Here is a 21,893-nt window from a genome sequence, read left to right as displayed (position 1 = left end):
CTCAATCTTGTTTGTTGTATCTCTAAACTCGATCACAATTAGTTTAATTATTAATATTACTATAATTTGCAAAACCAATCACCCGTATCAAATGATGATAATTCTCAATTCCAAAATTATACACATCCACCACTTTAATGTCTCCACCACCATATATGTTATGTAGTTAAAAGGGCTTTAAAACGAACAAAAATAGTTTCCCGAGGCGTGAGTAATCACTGTCCGTAAGGACTTATCCGCGGTGTATTCCGCAAGTCCCCCAGGATACAACAGGAACTTCCCGGTAATTTTCGAGGATCAGAACTAGCAAGCAACTCTTTAAAAGGAGTATGAACCCAATATCTCAGAAAAATGAATAAAATATTATAATAAATGAAGAAAGAGAAAAATCAAAAGGTGGGAGGAAGAAGAAGTGATTCACGGTGGGTGAAGGAGATGAAGAGAATGGGTGAGAGATGTGTTTTCTGAAGAGGGGAAAGCGGTATTTATAGATGGAGAACCCCCAAGGGTGCCGCCTCTTCAAACCCTAGTGGGTTCAAGGTGGTCGCCGCAGAAGAGGGAAGACCAACATGAAGGAAGGAGTCAACCTCCCACTCCTCTCGTAACGATCTACAACGTTCAAAAATCCAGCAGTGCGGAGGCGCCCAACTTCCGATTCGTGCGGCCACGATCCAAGGTTGAAAGGGCAACGTTTGATTTTCAACTTGGAAACTGTCTCCACTTCACCCATGCTTCCGAGATTTCCTCCAACGACACTATGAATAAGTTAGGGTTTTTCTGCGCATCCTCTATTTCTGTTTCTGCACTTTGTTTTGCAGAAATTCAAGACACAAATACTGAATACTCTATCTAAATTAAAGGGTCTATTAATCTCTTGATTAGGACAAAAACCAATAGGAAGAAGAATAAGAAGTCTCAATACATTCCAACAGCAAAAATTCCTAACAACAACCAATATAAAAATAACCAAAACTTCATCAGATCATCATCCTTCTACACATAATTTCTTAACTTCTCCTAGTACTTATTGTTATTATCATGTCTCAATCTAGTTTGTTGTATCTCTAAACTCGATCACAATTAGTTTAATTATTAATATTACTATAATTTGCAAAACCAATCACCCGTATCAAATGATGATAATTCTCAATTCCAAAATTATACACATCCACCACTTTAATGTCTCCACCACCATATATGTTATGTAGTTAAAAGGGCTTTAAAACGAACAAAAATAGTTTCCCGAGGCGTGAGTAATCACTGTCCGTAAGGACTTATCCGCGGTGTATTCCGCAAGTCCCCCAGGATACAACAGGAACTTCCCGGTAATTTTCGAGGATCAGAACTAGCAAGCAACTCTTTAAAAGGAGTATGAACCCAATATCTCAGAAAAATGAATAAAATATTATAATAAATGAAGAAAGAGAAAAATCAAAAGGTGGGAGGAAGAAGAAGTGATTCACGGTGGGTGAAGGAGATGAAGAGAATGGGTGAGAGATGTGTTTTCTGAAGAGGGGAAAGCGGTATTTATAGATGGAGAACCCCCAAGGGTGCCGCCTCTTCAAACCCTAGTGGGTTCAAGGTGGTCGCCGCAGAAGAGGGAAGACCAACATGAAGGAAGGAGTCAACCTCCCACTCCTCTCGTAACGATCTACAACGTTCAAAAATCCAGCAGTGCGGAGGCGCCCAACTTCCGATTCGTGCGGCCACGATCCAAGGTTGAAAGGGCAACGTTTGATTTTCAACTTGGAAACTGTCTCCACTTCACCCATGCTTCCGAGATTTCCTCCAACGACACTATGAATAAGTTAGGGTTTTTCTGCGCATCCTCTATTTCTGTTTCTGCACTTTGTTTTGCAGAAATTCAAGACACAAATACTGAATACTCTATCTAAATTAAAGGGTCTATTAATCTCTTGATTAGGACAAAAACCAATAGGAAGAAGAATAAGAAGTCTCAATACATTCCAACAGCAAAAATTCCTAACAACAACCAATATAAAAATAACCAAAACTTCATCAGATCATCATCCTTCTACACATAATTTCTTAACTTCTCCTAGTACTTATTGTTATTATCATGTCTCAATCTTGTTTGTTGTATCTCTAAACTCGATCACAATTAGTTTAATTATTAATATTACTATAATTTGCAAAACCAATCACCCGTATCAAATGATGATAATTCTCAATTCCAAAATTATACACATCCACCACTTTAATGTCTCCACCACCATATATGTTATGTAGTTAAAAGGGCTTTAAAACGAACAAAAATAGTTTCCCGAGGCGTGAGTAATCACTGTCCGTAAGGACTTATCCGCGGTGTATTCCGCAAGTCCCCCAGGATACAACAGGAACTTCCCGGTAATTTTCGAGGATCAGAACTAGCAAGCAACTCTTTAAAAGGAGTATGAACCCAATATCTCAGAAAAATGAATAAAATATTATAATAAATGAAGAAAGAGAAAAATCAAAAGGTGGGAGGAAGAAGAAGTGATTCACGGTGGGTGAAGGAGATGAAGAGAATGGGTGAGAGATGTGTTTTCTGAAGAGGGGAAAGCGGTATTTATAGATGGAGAACCCCCAAGGGTGCCGCCTCTTCAAACCCTAGTGGGTTCAAGGTGGTCGCCGCAGAAGAGGGAAGACCAACATGAAGGAAGGAGTCAACCTCCCACTCCTCTCGTAACGATCTACAACGTTCAAAAATCCAGCAGTGCGGAGGCGCCCAACTTCCGATTCGTGCGGCCACGATCCAAGGTTGAAAGGGCAACGTTTGATTTTCAACTTGGAAACTGTCTCCACTTCACCCATGCTTCCGAGATTTCCTCCAACGACACTATGAATAAGTTAGGGTTTTTCTGCGCATCCTCTATTTCTGTTTCTGCACTTTATTTTGCAGAAATTCAAGACACAAATACTGAATACTCTATCTAAATTAAAGGGTCTATTAATCTCTTGATTAGGACAAAAACCAATAGGAAGAAGAATAAGAAGTCTCAATACATTCCAACAGCAAAAATTCCTAACAACAACCAATATAAAAATAACCAAAACTTCATCAGATCATCATCCTTCTACACATAATTTCTTAACTTCTCCTAGTACTTATTGTTATTATCATGTCTCAATCTTGTTTGTTGTATCTCTAAACTCGATCACAATTAGTTTAATTATTAATATTACTATAATTTGCAAAACCAATCACCCGTATCAAATGATGATAATTCTCAATTCCAAAATTATACACATCCACCACTTTAATGTCTCCACCACCATATATGTTATGTAGTTAAAAGGGCTTTAAAACGAACAAAAATAGTTTCCCGAGGCGTGAGTAATCACTGTCCGTAAGGACTTATCCGCGGTGTATTCCGCAAGTCCCCCAGGATACAACAGGAACTTCCCGGTAATTTTCGAGGATCAGAACTAGCAAGCAACTCTTTAAAAGGAGTATGAACCCAATATCTCAGAAAAATGAATAAAATATTATAATAAATGAAGAAAGAGAAAAATCAAAAGGTGGGAGGAAGAAGAAGTGATTCACGGTGGGTGAAGGAGATGAAGAGAATGGGTGAGAGATGTGTTTTCTGAAGAGGGGAAAGCGGTATTTATAGATGGAGAACCCCCAAGGGTGCCGCCTCTTCAAACCCTAGTGGGTTCAAGGTGGTCGCCGCAGAAGAGGGAAGACCAACATGAAGGAAGGAGTCAACCTCCCACTCCTCTCGTAACGATCTACAACGTTCAAAAATCCAGCAGTGCGGAGGCGCCCAACTTCCGATTCGTGCGGCCACGATCCAAGGTTGAAAGGGCAACGTTTGATTTTCAACTTGGAAACTGTCTCCACTTCACCCATGCTTCCGAGATTTCCTCCAACGACACTATGAATAAGTTAGGGTTTTTCTGCGCATCCTCTATTTCTGTTTCTGCACTTTGTTTTGCAGAAATTCAAGACACAAATACTGAATACTCTATCTAAATTAAAGGGTCTATTAATCTCTTGATTAGGACAAAAACCAATAGGAAGAAGAATAAGAAGTCTCAATACATTCCAACAGCAAAAATTCCTAACAACAACCAATATAAAAATAACCAAAACTTCATCAGATCATCATCCTTCTACACATAATTTCTTAACTTCTCCTAGTACTTATTGTTATTATCATGTCTCAATCTTGTTTGTTGTATCTCTAAACTCGATCACAATTAGTTTAATTATTAATATTACTATAATTTGCAAAACCAATCACCCGTATCAAATGATGATAATTCTCAATTCCAAAATTATACACATCCACCACTTTAATGTCTCCACCACCATATATGTTATGTAGTTAAAAGGGCTTTAAAACGAACAAAAATAGTTTCCCGAGGCGTGAGTAATCACTGTCCGTAAGGACTTATCCGCGGTGTATTCCGCAAGTCCCCCAGGATACAACAGGAACTTCCCGGTAATTTTCGAGGATCAGAACTAGCAAGCAACTCTTTAAAAGGAGTATGAACCCAATATCTCAGAAAAATGAATAAAATATTATAATAAATGAAGAAAGAGAAAAATCAAAAGGTGGGAGGAAGAAGAAGTGATTCACGGTGGGTGAAGGAGATGAAGAGAATGGGTGAGAGATGTGTTTTCTGAAGAGGGGAAAGCGGTATTTATAGATGGAGAACCCCCAAGGGTGCCGCCTCTTCAAACCCTAGTGGGTTCAAGGTGGTCGCCGCAGAAGAGGGAAGACCAACATGAAGGAAGGAGTCAACCTCCCACTCCTCTCGTAACGATCTACAACGTTCAAAAATCCAGCAGTGCGGAGGCGCCCAACTTCCGATTCGTGCGGCCACGATCCAAGGTTGAAAGGGCAACGTTTGATTTTCAACTTGGAAACTGTCTCCACTTCACCCATGCTTCCGAGATTTCCTCCAACGACACTATGAATAAGTTAGGGTTTTTCTGCGCATCCTCTATTTCTGTTTCTGCACTTTGTTTTGCAGAAATTCAAGACACAAATACTGAATACTCTATCTAAATTAAAGGGTCTATTAATCTCTTGATTAGGACAAAAACCAATAGGAAGAAGAATAAGAAGTCTCAATACATTCCAACAGCAAAAATTCCTAACAACAACCAATATAAAAATAACCAAAACTTCATCAGATCATCATCCTTCTACACATAATTTCTTAACTTCTCCTAGTACTTATTGTTATTATCATGTCTCAATCTTGTTTGTTGTATCTCTAAACTCGATCACAATTAGTTTAATTATTAATATTACTATAATTTGCAAAACCAATCACCCGTATCAAATGATGATAATTCTCAATTCCAAAATTATACACATCCACCACTTTAATGTCTCCACCACCATATATGTTATGTAGTTAAAAGGGCTTTAAAACGAACAAAAATAGTTTCCCGAGGCGTGAGTAATCACTGTCCGTAAGGACTTATCCGCGGTGTATTCCGCAAGTCCCCCAGGATACAACAGGAACTTCCCGGTAATTTTCGAGGATCAGAACTAGCAAGCAACTCTTTAAAAGGAGTATGAACCCAATATCTCAGAAAAATGAATAAAATATTATAATAAATGAAGAAAGAGAAAAATCAAAAGGTGGGAGGAAGAAGAAGTGATTCACGGTGGGTGAAGGAGATGAAGAGAATGGGTGAGAGATGTGTTTTCTGAAGAGGGGAAAGCGGTATTTATAGATGGAGAACCCCCAAGGGTGCCGCCTCTTCAAACCCTAGTGGGTTCAAGGTGGTCGCCGCAGAAGAGGGAAGACCAACATGAAGGAAGGAGTCAACCTCCCACTCCTCTCGTAACGATCTACAACGTTCAAAAATCCAGCAGTGCGGAGGCGCCCAACTTCCGATTCGTGCGGCCACGATCCAAGGTTGAAAGGGCAACGTTTGATTTTCAACTTGGAAACTGTCTCCACTTCACCCATGCTTCCGAGATTTCCTCCAACGACACTATGAATAAGTTAGGGTTTTTCTGCGCATCCTCTATTTCTGTTTCTGCACTTTCTTTTGCAGAAATTCAAGACACAAATACTGAATACTCTATCTAAATTAAAGGGTCTATTAATCTCTTGATTAGGACAAAAACCAATAGGAAGAAGAATAAGAAGTCTCAATACATTCCAACAGCAAAAATTCCTAACAACAACCAATATAAAAATAACCAAAACTTCATCAGATCATCATCCTTCTACACATAATTTCTTAACTTCTCCTAGTACTTATTGTTATTATCATGTCTCAATCTTGTTTGTTGTATCTCTAAACTCGATCACAATTAGTTTAATTATTAATATTACTATAATTTGCAAAACCAATCACCCGTATCAAATGATGATAATTCTCAATTCCAAAATTATACACATCCACCACTTTAATGTCTCCACCACCATATATGTTATGTAGTTAAAAGGGCTTTAAAACGAACAAAAATAGTTTCCCGAGGCGTGAGTAATCACTGTCCGTAAGGACTTATCCGCGGTGTATTCCGCAAGTCCCCCAGGATACAACAGGAACTTCCCGGTAATTTTCGAGGATCAGAACTAGCAAGCAACTCTTTAAAAGGAGTATGAACCCAATATCTCAGAAAAATGAATAAAATATTATAATAAATGAAGAAAGAGAAAAATCAAAAGGTGGGAGGAAGAAGAAGTGATTCACGGTGGGTGAAGGAGATGAAGAGAATGGGTGAGAGATGTGTTTTCTGAAGAGGGGAAAGCGGTATTTATAGATGGAGAACCCCCAAGGGTGCCGCCTCTTCAAACCCTAGTGGGTTCAAGGTGGTCGCCGCAGAAGAGGGAAGACCAACATGAAGGAAGGAGTCAACCTCCCACTCCTCTCGTAACGATCTACAACGTTCAAAAATCCAGCAGTGCGGAGGCGCCCAACTTCCGATTCGTGCGGCCACGATCCAAGGTTGAAAGGGCAACGTTTGATTTTCAACTTGGAAACTGTCTCCACTTCACCCATGCTTCCGAGATTTCCTCCAACGACACTATGAATAAGTTAGGGTTTTTCTGCGCATCCTCTATTTCTGTTTCTGCACTTTCTTTTGCAGAAATTCAAGACACAAATACTGAATACTCTATCTAAATTAAAGGGTCTATTAATCTCTTGATTAGGACAAAAACCAATAGGAAGAAGAATAAGAAGTCTCAATACATTCCAACAGCAAAAATTCCTAACAACAACCAATATAAAAATAACCAAAACTTCATCAGATCATCATCCTTCTACACATAATTTCTTAACTTCTCCTAGTACTTATTGTTATTATCATGTCTCAATCTTGTTTGTTGTATCTCTAAACTCGATCACAATTAGTTTAATTATTAATATTACTATAATTTGCAAAACCAATCACCCGTATCAAATGATGATAATTCTCAATTCCAAAATTATACACATCCACCACTTTAATGTCTCCACCACCATATATGTTATGTAGTTAAAAGGGCTTTAAAACGAACAAAAATAGTTTCCCGAGGCGTGAGTAATCACTGTCCGTAAGGACTTATCCGCGGTGTATTCCGCAAGTCCCCCAGGATACAACAGGAACTTCCCGGTAATTTTCGAGGATCAGAACTAGCAAGCAACTCTTTAAAAGGAGTATGAACCCAATATCTCAGAAAAATGAATAAAATATTATAATAAATGAAGAAAGAGAAAAATCAAAAGGTGGGAGGAAGAAGAAGTGATTCACGGTGGGTGAAGGAGATGAAGAGAATGGGTGAGAGATGTGTTTTCTGAAGAGGGGGAAGCGGTATTTATAGATGGAGAACCCCCAAGGGTGCCGCCTCTTCAAACCCTAGTGGGTTCAAGGTGGTCGCCGCAGAAGAGGGAAGACCAACATGAAGGAAGGAGTCAACCTCCCACTCCTCTCGTAACGATCTACAACGTTCAAAAATCCAGCAGTGCGGAGGCGCCCAACTTCCGATTCGTGCGGCCACGATCCAAGGTTGAAAGGGCAACGTTTGATTTTCAACTTGGAAACTGTCTCCACTTCACCCATGCTTCCGAGATTTCCTCCAACGACACTATGAATAAGTTAGGGTTTTTCTGCGCATCCTCTATTTCTGTTTCTGCACTTTATTTTGCAGAAATTCAAGACACAAATACTGAATACTCTATCTAAATTAAAGGGTCTATTAATCTCTTGATTAGGACAAAAACCAATAGGAAGAAGAATAAGAAGTCTCAATACATTCCAACAGCAAAAATTCCTAACAACAACCAATATAAAAATAACCAAAACTTCATCAGATCATCATCCTTCTACACATAATTTCTTAACTTCTCCTAGTACTTATTGTTATTATCATGTCTCAATCTTGTTTGTTGTATCTCTAAACTCGATCACAATTAGTTTAATTATTAATATTACTATAATTTGCAAAACCAATCACCCGTATCAAATGATGATAATTCTCAATTCCAAAATTATACACATCCACCACTTTAATGTCTCCACCACCATATATGTTATGTAGTTAAAAGGGCTTTAAAACGAACAAAAATAGTTTCCCGAGGCGTGAGTAATCACTGTCCGTAAGGACTTATCCGCGGTGTATTCCGCAAGTCCCCCAGGATACAACAGGAACTTCCCGGTAATTTTCGAGGATCAGAACTAGCAAGCAACTCTTTAAAAGGAGTATGAACCCAATATCTCAGAAAAATGAATAAAATATTATAATAAATGAAGAAAGAGAAAAATCAAAAGGTGGGAGGAAGAAGAAGTGATTCACGGTGGGTGAAGGAGATGAAGAGAATGGGTGAGAGATGTGTTTTCTGAAGAGGGGAAAGCGGTATTTATAGATGGAGAACCCCCAAGGGTGCCGCCTCTTCAAACCCTAGTGGGTTCAAGGTGGTCGCCGCAGAAGAGGGAAGACCAACATGAAGGAAGGAGTCAACCTCCCACTCCTCTCGTAACGATCTACAACGTTCAAAAATCCAGCAGTGCGGAGGCGCCCAACTTCCGATTCGTGCGGCCACGATCCAAGGTTGAAAGGGCAACGTTTGATTTTCAACTTGGAAACTGTCTCCACTTCACCCATGCTTCCGAGATTTCCTCCAACGACACTATGAATAAGTTAGGGTTTTTCTGCGCATCCTCTATTTCTGTTTCTGCACTTTGTTTTCCAGAAATTCAAGACACAAATACTGAATACTCTATCTAAATTAAAGGGTCTATTAATCTCTTGATTAGGACAAAAACCAATAGGAAGAAGAATAAGAAGTCTCAATACATTCCAACAGCAAAAATTCCTAACAACAACCAATATAAAAATAACCAAAACTTCATCAGATCATCATCCTTCTACACATAATTTCTTAACTTTTCCTAATACTTATTGTTATTATCATGTCTCAATCTTTTTTGTTGTATCTCTAAACTCGATCACAATTAGTTTAATTATTAATATTACTATAATTTGCAAAACAATCACCCGTATCAAATGATGATAATTCTCAATTCCAAAATTATACACATCCACCACTTTAATGTCTCCACCACCATATATGTTATAGGTTTTCTTTACCCAATGTAGAGCCTCCAACTATAAACATGAATTATCAATTGGTATAGAAAGTATTCAACTAGGTTAAAAACTAAAAAATTGTTGTAAATTCTTTCCAATGTAATAAGAGGACAAAATTCTCATTCCATTTTGGTTCAATGTGACAAAGGATATCATATAAAAGTTGATAAATCATTAACTTAATATTTGATAATAATCAAAGAGGCGTATAACTACAACAAAGAGTACAGACAATTTGAAAAAAATAATATCTTCAAAATCTTGATAGAATATAATTCACTCAGAAGCTTTTATAGGTGGCAACACCAAACAGCTAATCAAACTAAAAAGTGGAAGATAAGAAAAAAAATGTTGTGGATTATACACATAAGATTTACAAACAAATTTCACTAATGTCTTATTTGATGGGAAAAAACATAAAAAAAAGAGAAAAACAAAACAAACCAATTTCTAACCATCTTGATTTTTCAAAAAGATAAAAGTTATAATCATGAAAATAATATGAAAATAATATGTTGTTTCTTATGAATTATAGGAGACTATGAACGTACACACAAATAAAATTACAAGTGAATTTTGTTATTGAAGATGATTTTAGAAAATATTTTATGAAAATAATGTTATAAGTAAATCAGAAAAAAAGTTAAAACTTACCATGTTCAAAACTTTTTTTATTATCACTATCTAATTTAATTAGAAATTACTTTTCACACATATTAATTCTAAATTATATTATATTCTTGAATTGTATAATTTAATATTGATTAATTATTAAACAGAAATTATTTTATAAACAAAGTTAAATTATTTTTTATAATTAAATTTTAATGTATCCCACAATTTCACAAATTTATACTTGCAAAAGCGTTGTTGGAGTCATTAATGTTTTTTTCTCCAACTACTGTAAATTTTTTTTATATTCCCATGGGCAAATTATTTTTAAATTCCCAGATTTAGATAGAATAAAATCTTTAATCGGATTTTGAAAAAAATTGAAAATCGTACATATAATTTACGATTTCTAACTAAAATGGTATTCCACATATATGATTTTAATATTAAAATATATTTTAACATATTATTTAAAAAAGAAAAATCTATATATGAAATACGATTTCAACATACACGTTTATATATAATAATATATAAAATTAAAAAGAATTGTATAATAAATATGTTTTTAAATATTTTAATATATAATAATTTTAATATATGTTTTTAATATTTAAAATAGAAATAAAAAAATATAAAATTAGATAAATTTAATTTATTATTATAACTTTATTTCATATATAATTAAAGAAAATTAAATTTTAGTATTTAAAATAATAATAATAATAGAAAATTAGATAAATTTAATTTACTATTATAACTTTTTTTATATATAATAAAAGAAAATTATATTTTTATAAAAAAATAACTAAATAACTTTTCAGAAAATATTTTTTTATTATATATAATTAAAAAATAACTGAACTTTTATTATATTTAATTAAAAAATTAAATATAACTTTTTGGATTTTAATATGTTAAAATTATTTTGAATTTCTAATAAATTAAAAAAAAAATCGGAAAGCTAAAATGAATCGAAAATGAATAAGTTTAAGAAGATCATTAAAGTTTGACATTAAGTGAAAACACACAAGCATGACAATTTAATTTAAAGATTACATAATTTAGCAACCTAAATTGAACAAACTATCTATGAGATCCTGTTCCACATGGGGTCTTCTTCGTTGTCTCGGTGGACATCCAAGCGGAGGTGGACTTTCATCATCATTGTTTTTTTCTTCCTTGTCGTAAGATGAATCTCAGACCTCATTGAAGGCATTGTGGGTCTATAGCAATGCATGATAGGAGTTGGATGAAATGCGGAAGGTGATGTCATTATTGAAGTACCAAACATTTGCGATTGACTCGGAGAAAAAATATTTCCTTGCAAGGGACCCGGAGAAAAAATATTTCCCTGCGATGGAAAATTGATGTAAGTTGATGACACTTACTGGTAGGGAAATTGGGCAAACATGTTGTTGTGGTGGTCCATAAAACTAATATTTGTGGTGCTTGATTTGGGGTGGAGGGGGGATTGAAATTGGACTTGTTGTCCAAATTGTGCAATATTTGATGAAGACCCAACATGATGAGAAGTATATTGCATATGCCACATTGCATCTAACTTCAATAAGAAGTTCAAGAATGCCGATGCGAAGAGACAACTAATAAACATGGGTATTTATCTTAATTTAATTCACTTATATTGATTATTCTTATTGCAACACAATGACTTTAAATCATTTAATTTTTTACATTTCACAGGTTATGAAATGAAACAACCAATTGTTAAGACAAAGTTGTTGGCTCTAAGATCATAATTTCAGCAAGCTTTTGCCTGGATAGATCAAATACCTTTGGAAAAATGGACACAAGCATATGACGGATGAAGGAGGTATGGTCACATGACAACAAATTTAGATGAGTGCATGAACTCTGTATTAAAGGGAGCAGATTGTTACCCATATGTGCTATTGTGAAGACAACTTTTGAAAGAACCAAATCTTGGTTTGTTGAATGAGGGACAAAGATAGAGAGCATGTTATGAGCTGACCATCAATATCCAGAATATATTATTGCTTTGTTACGGAAAATGAACAACAATCGACTATGTGTCATGTCCAAAGCTACAATAGACAAAATTCAGAGTTTGATGTTCAAGAGCTATCCACTGCCCAACTGCGACGCCTACCTATGTCATATACAGTAAAACTTAATGACTGGTGGTGTGATTGTGGAGAGTTTCAAGCTCTCTGACTTCCTTGTGCTCATGTTATCGTTGTTTGTTCAGCATGTCATTTACAACTAACAACATTCGTTGATCCTATCTATAGTTTGCAATATATTTTGAAGGCTTACGAAGTTGAATTTCATCCAGTGCGAAATGAAGATTATTGGTCTACTTATATGGGACCGAATTTCATTCCGGACCCCCACATGCGTTGTAAGGAATCAGGCAGACCAACGACTAATCGTATACATAATGAAATGGATGAACCACTTTCAAATAAGCCAAAAAATGCTCTTATTGTAGGAATGAAAGCCACAATATAGCAAAATTGTCCATATAGACAACTCTTTGATCAATCTCTTTGTCTAAGCAATCTCAACTTTTATTCTTAAGCAAAATCAGTGACAAACTCAAATCTGTTTTTCTGTATATATTCAAAGATGTTGTTTGTTATCAAATCTTAACAAACTATTAATTGCATTTAAAGATTGGTCAAAGCATTAAAAACTGGAGCGTAAACAGTTAGAAAATCATTTAAAGCTTAGTCAAAGCACAAACCATTTTTCTGTTATGGTACCAAAACAAACAATCGGTTGTTTCCACGAATCAATCGGTTGTTTTGGTTTTGACAACAACTCAACCATAAAAACAGTTTTCAACCTTTTCTAAAAACACCTAAGTATAAAACAATCGGTTGTTTCGACAAAACATCAGGTTGTTTTTCACTTAGTTTGAAAAACACTTTTCTTTTAAAAGGATTGAGAATGCCTATGCTTTGGATTAAATCAATAGTGAATTACAAACATAATCTACCCCAGATCCTATCTAAGACAACTTAGCAAAAGCAAGCACAACCTAGCCTTCAACATCCTTCAAAGGGTTTTGGATTCTTCAAAGCTTGAACACCACTTGGTTCAACAATGTTAAGTGGCATGGATTGATAAGCTACAATCGCAAAGGCTCCATCGCCCCACAGTCGAAACAGGATTTTGAAGATACTTCCTTAGAAGCTGCAATCCCAAAGGCTCCATCTCTCAACCATGTTGCAAATCCACCCGTTGAACTTCATAGAAAGAGCAATTGCTAGAATGAAAAATTGAGAGCATTCATTATTGCCATCAGCTTGTCTTAGAAATTTATGCAATTGAGTACGGTGGAAAGTGGTAGCTTTGAGGGAACCTCGAAACCCATAACTCATCAGAGTTTGTTTTCCTGGGAGGATGCCAAATAGAGATGTAGGGTAAAGTTCCATAAACACCACTTCCATTAACAGATTATGACAAACAATAACAACAACATAGAAAACAAAAAACACATAGAAAGAAGATGCATGCCAAAACAGACTCTAAGGTAACAAGCCTCGCCACGTCCTCCCCCACGCGCTCCCCTCCTCGTTGCACTCTCTACTACGTCCAAATTCCTTTCAGGGACTCCCACGACGACGAGAAGATCGTCGCGACATCGTTTCATTCCACCCCTTTCCTAAGTCTCGTTGCCTCCCTTCCCCACTCGCGCCACTCCTCCTCCACGTGCTTCTCCAAGAAGGACCACATCCACAATCTCAAGCCCTAAAAGCAAATTGATATCATTGATGACAGATTTGATGAGGGGAAGTGGAAGAAAGTGCATATCGAAGTTGCAATTCAAAAAACCCTAATCCCAATTTATTTTTCACTAAACTAATCTCTTAATCCACACCACTTGAAACCTCACATCTCTCATTCCCGCCTCTCTATCACATAAGCAACATTTGACGTTGTAAGGTGCGACTTAAAAGAAAAGACCAATTTGTATACATTTTAAAAAACATAGGGACCAAATTGATTTTTTGTAAAACCATTGTACTAAATTGAATATTGACCTTAAATGTATGGACGAATAAGGTAATTATACCTAAATATAAAGATGATATTCATGATGTCTTTCTATGTATTATTCAAAAGAAATTAAATTGTTTGTTAACAAATATCTTCAATAATTAAATTATAACAATAATCAAACTGTATAAAACATATCATTCATATTTTTTTTTAATTTTAAAAATTTAATTTTTTTATTTATTATTTTCTTATTTGGCGTATTCTTATCGTGATTAAAAAAAAGTAGATTAAGTATTATGATTTATTTGATTCTCATAAGAAAATTAAAAATTGAATTACAACGTCAAATAAAAAAAGTAACAAAAAGGCATAATGAAAGTGGGAGAAGATAAAACAAAAAGAAGAAAGTTGCTTGGTTAAGCAGTTTTTAAAACAAAACTATAATATCATTCATAAAGAGGAATATAATAATGAAAAAAAATAAGATGATGAGAAAAGAATAACTTTGTATTTGTGCAAAAATCTAAATGTCTTGTATTCAAGTAACTGTTTGATATATTTTGCTTCTCTATCTTCTTCCTCTTTTGCCTCTACTTGCTGTACGAAAATGAAAAGCAAAGCAAAATAAATAGAAATGAGGAACATTAACAATTAAACAATAAGAATTTATACAACCTGTAAACGATAATGACATTGGTTCAATAAGAAATACCTTTAGATTGACGATAATGAAAAAACAAAGGTATAATTACCTTTTTTGTCCCTACATTTAGGGTTAATATTCAATTTACTACAATGGTTTTTAAAAAAATCAATTTGATCCCAAGTTTTTTTAAAATTATGCAATTTGGTCCTTTCTGTTAAATTTTCAGTAATGTTGTTTACTTCTAATGATGTGGCATACACACTCTCACTAGTATGCACAGGTGGACTATGCACTTAGGGAATAGATTTTTAATATATGTCATTATCTTACATGAAAATTCTATGGTTGATGTTTTAGTCTTAAAAAAAACAAATTTGGAAATGAAGATTAATGATTCAATTTATATTTGGAGAATGGGGATTAATGGTTCAATTAATTTTAGTGATTGGGAGATTTTGAATTTAGTGGCTTCAAAATGAACCAGCCCCTCAAGTTTAATATTCCATCATTTCAACTTCAATGGACTTATCGTTTTCCCCAATGACCTAAACGACCAAGAATTTGATTCCCACCAAGAACTTGATCGTTGGATCGTGTTAATTACATACGAATAAATACGGTGAAGCATGTGTCCATCACTCTATCAATGGCACCGAAGATGAAATATGAACGTTTTCCTTTACGCTTTACCGCACTACCCATTCCAACATTGTCTCGTTACTACTGATACTTCACCGGAATCTTTCATCAATGCTTTTATTATTTTTGTCCTCAACCCTCCCTCTCCATCTTTGGCGACCACAATTCGTCGCCCATCAACCCGTCATCATTCTTCGGCTTGGGAACCCACAAAAACCGGTTCCGACGACACTTCGACCACCATTCCCAAAACAAACCTAAGGAGCGATAGAAACCTCAAAACTCCAAAAGAAAATGTGGATTCCCTCGAGAAATGCGATTCAAAACTAAAGAAACTTCCTCTCTCTACATCTCCAAGCATTGCCACCGAAGAGGGTGGCGAGGAACCATTGGCGCCGCTGAGGAATCTCCCTCCCTGTGTTTTTTTTGGACTCTTTCGGAGTAATTAGAAAGGTAAAGTGTATGTTGGTGGATATTTTGGGTAGAGTGTTTGTGGCTGCAATCAGTAATTACAATTGAACCATTCATCTCCTTTTCCCCAATTTCACATTAAACACAAATTTTCCATGTTAGATATTGACATATTAAAAGTTTGTCTCAGGTGTCCCTAAGAGCATAGTCTACCTATGCATATGATTGATTTACCTGCCCCACGATGGACGCCAAAATGTTTCAACCAAGGAATATATATCCCAAATTAGAGCATTCAGTTTAGTCAGAAAGAGTGGTTTCTAGCTAAAGTGTTTTATCTTCTTGACCAGTCTTCTTTTTCTCTTATAACGAGTGTCCCCTCCCTTCTTTTTCTGCATCTGGTCTTGTTTCCAGTTCCATTCCACAGTTCATCTCTATCCCGCATATCTAACACATCTCTATAAATAACATTTTCCCCTCTTTATAAGAAGTAAATGAGATTTTTCTCATTAATTCTAGAGATAACACTACAAGAAAATCATTAAATAGTAACCAAAGTTAGAGACAAAAAATAATTAGTCACTATATTAACTAAATTATATATTATTTTAGACACTAAAAAAAATATTTGTATCTAAAGTGGCTTTTATTATTAATAAAAATTTATAAAATGGTTCCTAAATTGGTATCTAAATTACCTACCAAGGTTTTAGCTACTAATATTTTAGATTCTAAATTAGTCTCTATTGGAGACTAATTTAGAATACAAAGTAGTAAATAGCTAAAACTTTGGTAACTAATAGTTAGATACCAATTTAAAAACTATTTTATAAATTTTTATTAATAATAGAAACTACTTTAGATACCAATAATTTTGTAGTTTATAAAATGGTCTTTAATTTAGTTAAATAGTAAGTAATTAATTTTGTCTCTAAAACTAGTTTCATTTAATGATTTTCTTGTGGTATAGGCATTAAGACCGTTTAGCCACATAAATGCTTGACCCATCACCTCACACCAATATTTTTCATATTCAATTATTTTCTTAAATGATTTATGAATTATTAAAGATAATTACTGTTCCCGCCGGTTGACCTAACGTCTTTGTGCGTTTCTGTTGACTTCGCTTCTAAGAACCCTTCGCTCCCACGTTCCCTTCCTCGATGGAATCACTTGAAAACAGAGAAACAAAGGGCGCCCTCGCGGCCGTTTGCACTCTGACAGTCAAGTCAGTATCTTGGGCAATGAACACCAAACTCTAACTCTGAGATCACTGTGTGTTCTCTCTCACTCTTTTTCTCTCTCAGAAATGCGTAACTTGCACTAATGAAAACGTAGAGTGTTCTGTAGAAATGTCAAAACGTACCTGGTTATGTCTGTTGTCAACCTTATATACCTTTGGCGTCATTGCCCTTCTGTTTAGCTGTGACTTAAGCATTATGTAGGCGCGTCTTAGCGACACTAACACCCAAACTTAGGGTCATCCAGTGTGTAAGACGGCCCTGCCAAAGTGCAACTATCACGGGATGACTGCTTGGATGCCAACACATGCACCCAATCTCTGAGTCATCCGCCCTGAAAGTTCCCTGCCCTACTCACGTGCCATGCATGCAGATCACCCTCTGGGATGTGATCCTTGTGGGTCGTCTCTGTCCCAGTGGCTCTCTAACGATGGTGCGTACTGCTGCATCCCTACACCCCATGCACAGGTCCTTCGTGATCTGGGCCTCTCCCTACTGGTAATTGGGGTGTGGCTTTCTTTGTCCATTTTCACTGTTGAGGTGCCGAGGCTGGAGGCCTCCACGACCTGCCTCGGTTTCGCCCCCTCCACGACCACCCTTACCCGTGAGCCTAAAGAGACTCCTTCCTTTCCTGTTGTACTTTCCAAGGGTCCCACTTTCGGGGTCCCATCATGTTGACTTTGGTGAACGCTCGAGGTCAGTCAACGCCCGAGGACCGGACAGTACACAAGCCCCCCAGTCTCGAGTTGTCAACTTGTTCAGCGAAGAGACTATGGCCTCGCCCTACCAACCTACGTGGCTTCCTGTGATATGACGTGCATGTTGAACCAAGTGGTGTTCAATGTTTTGAAGAATCCAAATCCTTTGAAGGATGTTGAAGCCTCTGCTTTGCTTGATGTTGTTGTGCTGGTTTAAGCTTTATTCTGGGGTAGTTTATATGTTGTAATCCACCCTTGTATTAAATCTCGAGCAATTAGCATCTCAATCCTTATCAAAGTAAAATGTTTTTCAAACTAAGTTGAAACAACCGATTGTTTATACTTAGGTGTTTTGAGAAAGATTGAAAACTGTTTTTGAAAGGTTGAAACTGTTAAGTACCAAAACAACCGATTGATTTGAGGAGACAACCGATTGTTTGTTTTGGAACCATAACAGAAAAACTGTTTTGTGTTTGACTGAGTTTTAAATGCTTTAACTGAATACGCTTCAGTCATTAAATGCTTTGACCAATCTTTTAAAGCAATTTAAGAGTTTGTTAAGATTTGATAACAAACTATATCTTTGTATAAATTCAGAAAAACAGATTTGAGAAAGAGGAATCTTTTGAAAAAGTTTTTCTAAAGAGTTTTTCAAAGTGTTGAGATTGCTTAAGAGTTTGTGATTGATCAAGGTGCTGGAATAGGATTCTACTTGTATTGATTTCAGATATTCATCTGTAACAAGTGTAATCTTTGTAATCTATTGAACAATTCGTTTCTGTGTTTTGCTGAGATTGGCTGTGTGTTCTTGAGGTGTTCAAGATCAACAATCTTAGTCTTGGCCAAGGAGAGTGTGTTTCTTGAGGTGTTCAAGGTCATTCTCTTGGTTGTTGTGTAAGTGATCAAGTGGTGGTTGCTTAGTGGATATCCTCAGGGTTTCTGAGAAGACTGGATGTAGCTCTGGTTTGGAGTGAACCAGTAGAAAAAATTGTGTACAATCTCTCTATCTCTAACTCTTTAAATTCAGTTTATTTGTTGTTTGCTGGTATAAACAACCGATTGTTTTTCTGGTATTACAGCTTTTGCTTGCTGTTTTGGCTAACTGAATTGCTGAATCAATTGGTTTCTAAGATAAATTCATTCTAGCTTTGAAAATTTTGCGAAAACTCTTTTAAACAATTCACCCCCCTCTAGTTTAAAGCCATATTTTCTAACAGTGCACAGTGCATTGAAGTGACGCCTTCCTGTTCATGCTGTAATCAACGCACACGTGGCTTAATCATGCGGTTGTGACTTAACGTTGCTTGCGCTTCTTAAGTTTACGTTAAGCCTTTAAAAAATGTGTGCTTCATGCACTGTTCCATCACTTGAAACCTTTCTTACACTCTTCATCTTCTTCCTCGAGCTCTCTGATTTCTTCCTCCACAAAAAAAACCGAAACTTTCGCTCATCAATCATCAAAAGTATGATTTTTCACCATTGACTACTCTTCATTTCTGATTTTGCGCATTAATAACTGCATGTGTCTGCTTATATTTCCATGTTTCGAATCTTCTTCTCCATCTTCTTCGTTCCCTTGTTTCTGGGTTTTTCACGAGAATAGCGGTTTCTGAGCTTTTTAGTTTCACACCATAGTTTTCCCCTTGCTGAACCTTTTTTTCTTCCTTTCCCTGTTTTTCTTAGCTTTCTTTCATCATGGCGCGAACAAAAGTCACTGCCAACTCTCCTCCTCCTAGCATCAACTATACGCCCATGTACCCTTGGGCTTCTGACGACCTCCTCGCTGAAACCTCCTCCCTCACATCTCTTGTTGACTGGAGGGCACACTTGGATAGTAAACCCGACTTCAAAGGTAGAGCGTTCGGGAGGGAGTGTGACGCTTACATCTCCGTTCGCCCTTGTGTAGAGGCTGAACCTGTTTTCGTAGATGATCGTGCCAACGACGGGGAGCCATTCTTTTTCTTCTACCAAACAGTCTTCAAGCACATTAGGCAGCGCCTCCCTTTCAACAACTTTGAGAGGGAGCTTTTAACCGAGATAAATGTTGCCCCAGCCCAGCTGCACCCCAGCAGCTGGGATTTCATCATGCCTTTCTCCATCCTTTGCAACTTCTTTGGCCATGCCCCCTCTTTAGACGTCTTCCTACACTTCTTCGAAGCCAAAAACCCTGGGAAGAACCTCTGGGTTAGCTTCAGCGGGATGACTGGGAGAGTCATCCTTACCCTATTCCAGCAATCCTATAAAGGATTCAAAGGGTAATTCCTCAGGGTGTGCTATTCTGAGCACGACTGCACTGCCCTTGATGGATTCCCACTATACTGGGTGGGAAAGTTCAAGCTCAAGAAGGCCAAGACCTTGGATGAGCTCTCCTCAGCTGATCGTGGGGTATGCCAAGTTCTGGCCAACCTGGGGGTGATATTCAACACCGCAGAACTTATCAAAAGCGAATATAACCCAATTAGGCTTGCTAGTTACATTGGTATAGGAGTCTTCTCTTGGTCTTCCTCATATACCACTCTGTTTATTGCTCTTCTGTATCTATTAACCTACACTTGTACTGATTTTCTGATTTTTATTGTTTACTTGGTTCTTATCTTTTCTTCTTTGGTGCAGGCATGGTGCTGAACACAGAGAAGCGGGCTAGGCTGGCTGAGGTTTTGTCTACTCGTGATGACGCAACTACTAAGGCAGGTGCCTCGGCACATCCTGCCTCACCTGCCTCCCAGACTGCTCCTTTCCCACCTTCTGCTCAAACCATCCCCACTCCTACTTCTCCACAAGCTACTCCTGCTCCCACTTCTCTAGTCCCTATTGTTGTAGTTCCTCTAGCAACGGTCAGGGCTTCTCCACCTCCAGCCCCCCTAGAGAAAAACAAAGGGGTGGTGTTCATCGCTTCAGACGATGATGATGACACCATGGAGGGTCCTGCCTTAAAAAGGGGCAAAACCACAACGGTAGCCACCACCCACTCTTCTTTTGCCAGGCGCCCTGCCTTACTCAGGGACAACCCTCCTAGCGCCTCCTCTCCTCCAAACCTTCTTGCACTCGATGATAGGGCCGAGAGTGTACCTGAGCCAACTTCTGCCCCTGCCCCTGAGCTTCCCTAGGTCCTTCAGCAGATCCTGAAAGGTTACCAAAAAGGGGCCATGGGGAGCTCTACTAACGAGGCATTATAGGAGAACATAGGTCTCAGCCTTGGGGAATTCTTTGCTCGTGCCAACTCCTCTTCCCACAAGGCTAAGATGAAGACCAAGGAGCAACAAGCCCTGACAGATGAACTGACGCGGGTGAAAGAGCAACTGGCCAACCAAGCTCAACGCTTCCTCATTCGGGAAACCGCATTGACCGAGGAGTTGGGCGTTCTTCAAAAGGCTGAGTTGGAGGCCAACAAGAGGTTTCACGACGAAGGCCAGAAGTACACCACCTTGCTTAACAAAGTGGTGCCACTATGTGCTGAGGTGGTAGGACTCAAAGAAGAAGTTGTGGCCAACAAAGCCAAAATGGCCAACCTCGAGGAGCGCTCTGTTGATCGGGAGGTGCATCTGAGTAAGGTGGAGGCTGAGCTCACTGAGAAAACTGAGGCCATCGAGAAAACCAAGAGGGAAATTACTAAGAAAGCTGAAACCCTCGAGAAGACCAAGGAGAAACTTACTGAGAAGGCTGAAGCCCTCGTGAAATCCAAAGAGGAGATGACTACACAAATTGAGGACTTCGAGAATACCAAGGCAGAACTCCTCGATGATGTTGTTGACGCCTATGCTGCCAGGTTTGAAGATGCCTTTGCTCAGGTTGTTTGCAAACATCCTGAGATGGACACTTCGCCTTTTGCAACGGCAAACCACATCGTCGATGGACAAATTGTGCCAAGGCGTCCTCAGAAGGACACTGCTTAGACCTTAGGCTTCACAATTGTAATCTTAAGAACATTTATACTCCTGAATGTAATTTGCACCTTAATTTATATGCTTTATTCATCTTTGCTTGCCGCTTTTACTAACAACGCTCTGATGCTAACTTCATACGCCATCCTTGAGATACTTTAAGACTTTGAACTTTAGATAGCACGACTCCTCGCCCTCTTCCTTTAACTTGCTTAACGACTTG

At 37.5% G+C, this 21,893-nt stretch overlaps 1 protein-coding gene across 1 annotated transcript; it reads left to right on the top strand.

The window, feature by feature from the left end:
• The first annotated feature begins 21,031 nt into the window (after positions 1-21,031).
• LOC137809205 (uncharacterized) lies at positions 21,032-21,682 on the top strand. The gene has a single exon (XM_068610341.1). The coding sequence runs from the start codon at positions 21,032-21,034 to the stop codon at positions 21,680-21,682; it is 651 nt and encodes a 216-aa protein (XP_068466442.1).
• Positions 21,683-21,893: the final 211 nt, after the last annotated feature.

The sequence above is a fragment of the Phaseolus vulgaris genome, chromosome 2 (genome assembly GCF_000499845.2).
Source record: "Phaseolus vulgaris cultivar G19833 chromosome 2, P. vulgaris v2.0, whole genome shotgun sequence".
NCBI lineage: Eukaryota > Viridiplantae > Streptophyta > Magnoliopsida > Fabales > Fabaceae > Phaseolus > Phaseolus vulgaris.
Note: the sequence above shows the minus strand (reverse complement) of the source record. Positions and strands in the feature narration are given on the sequence as shown.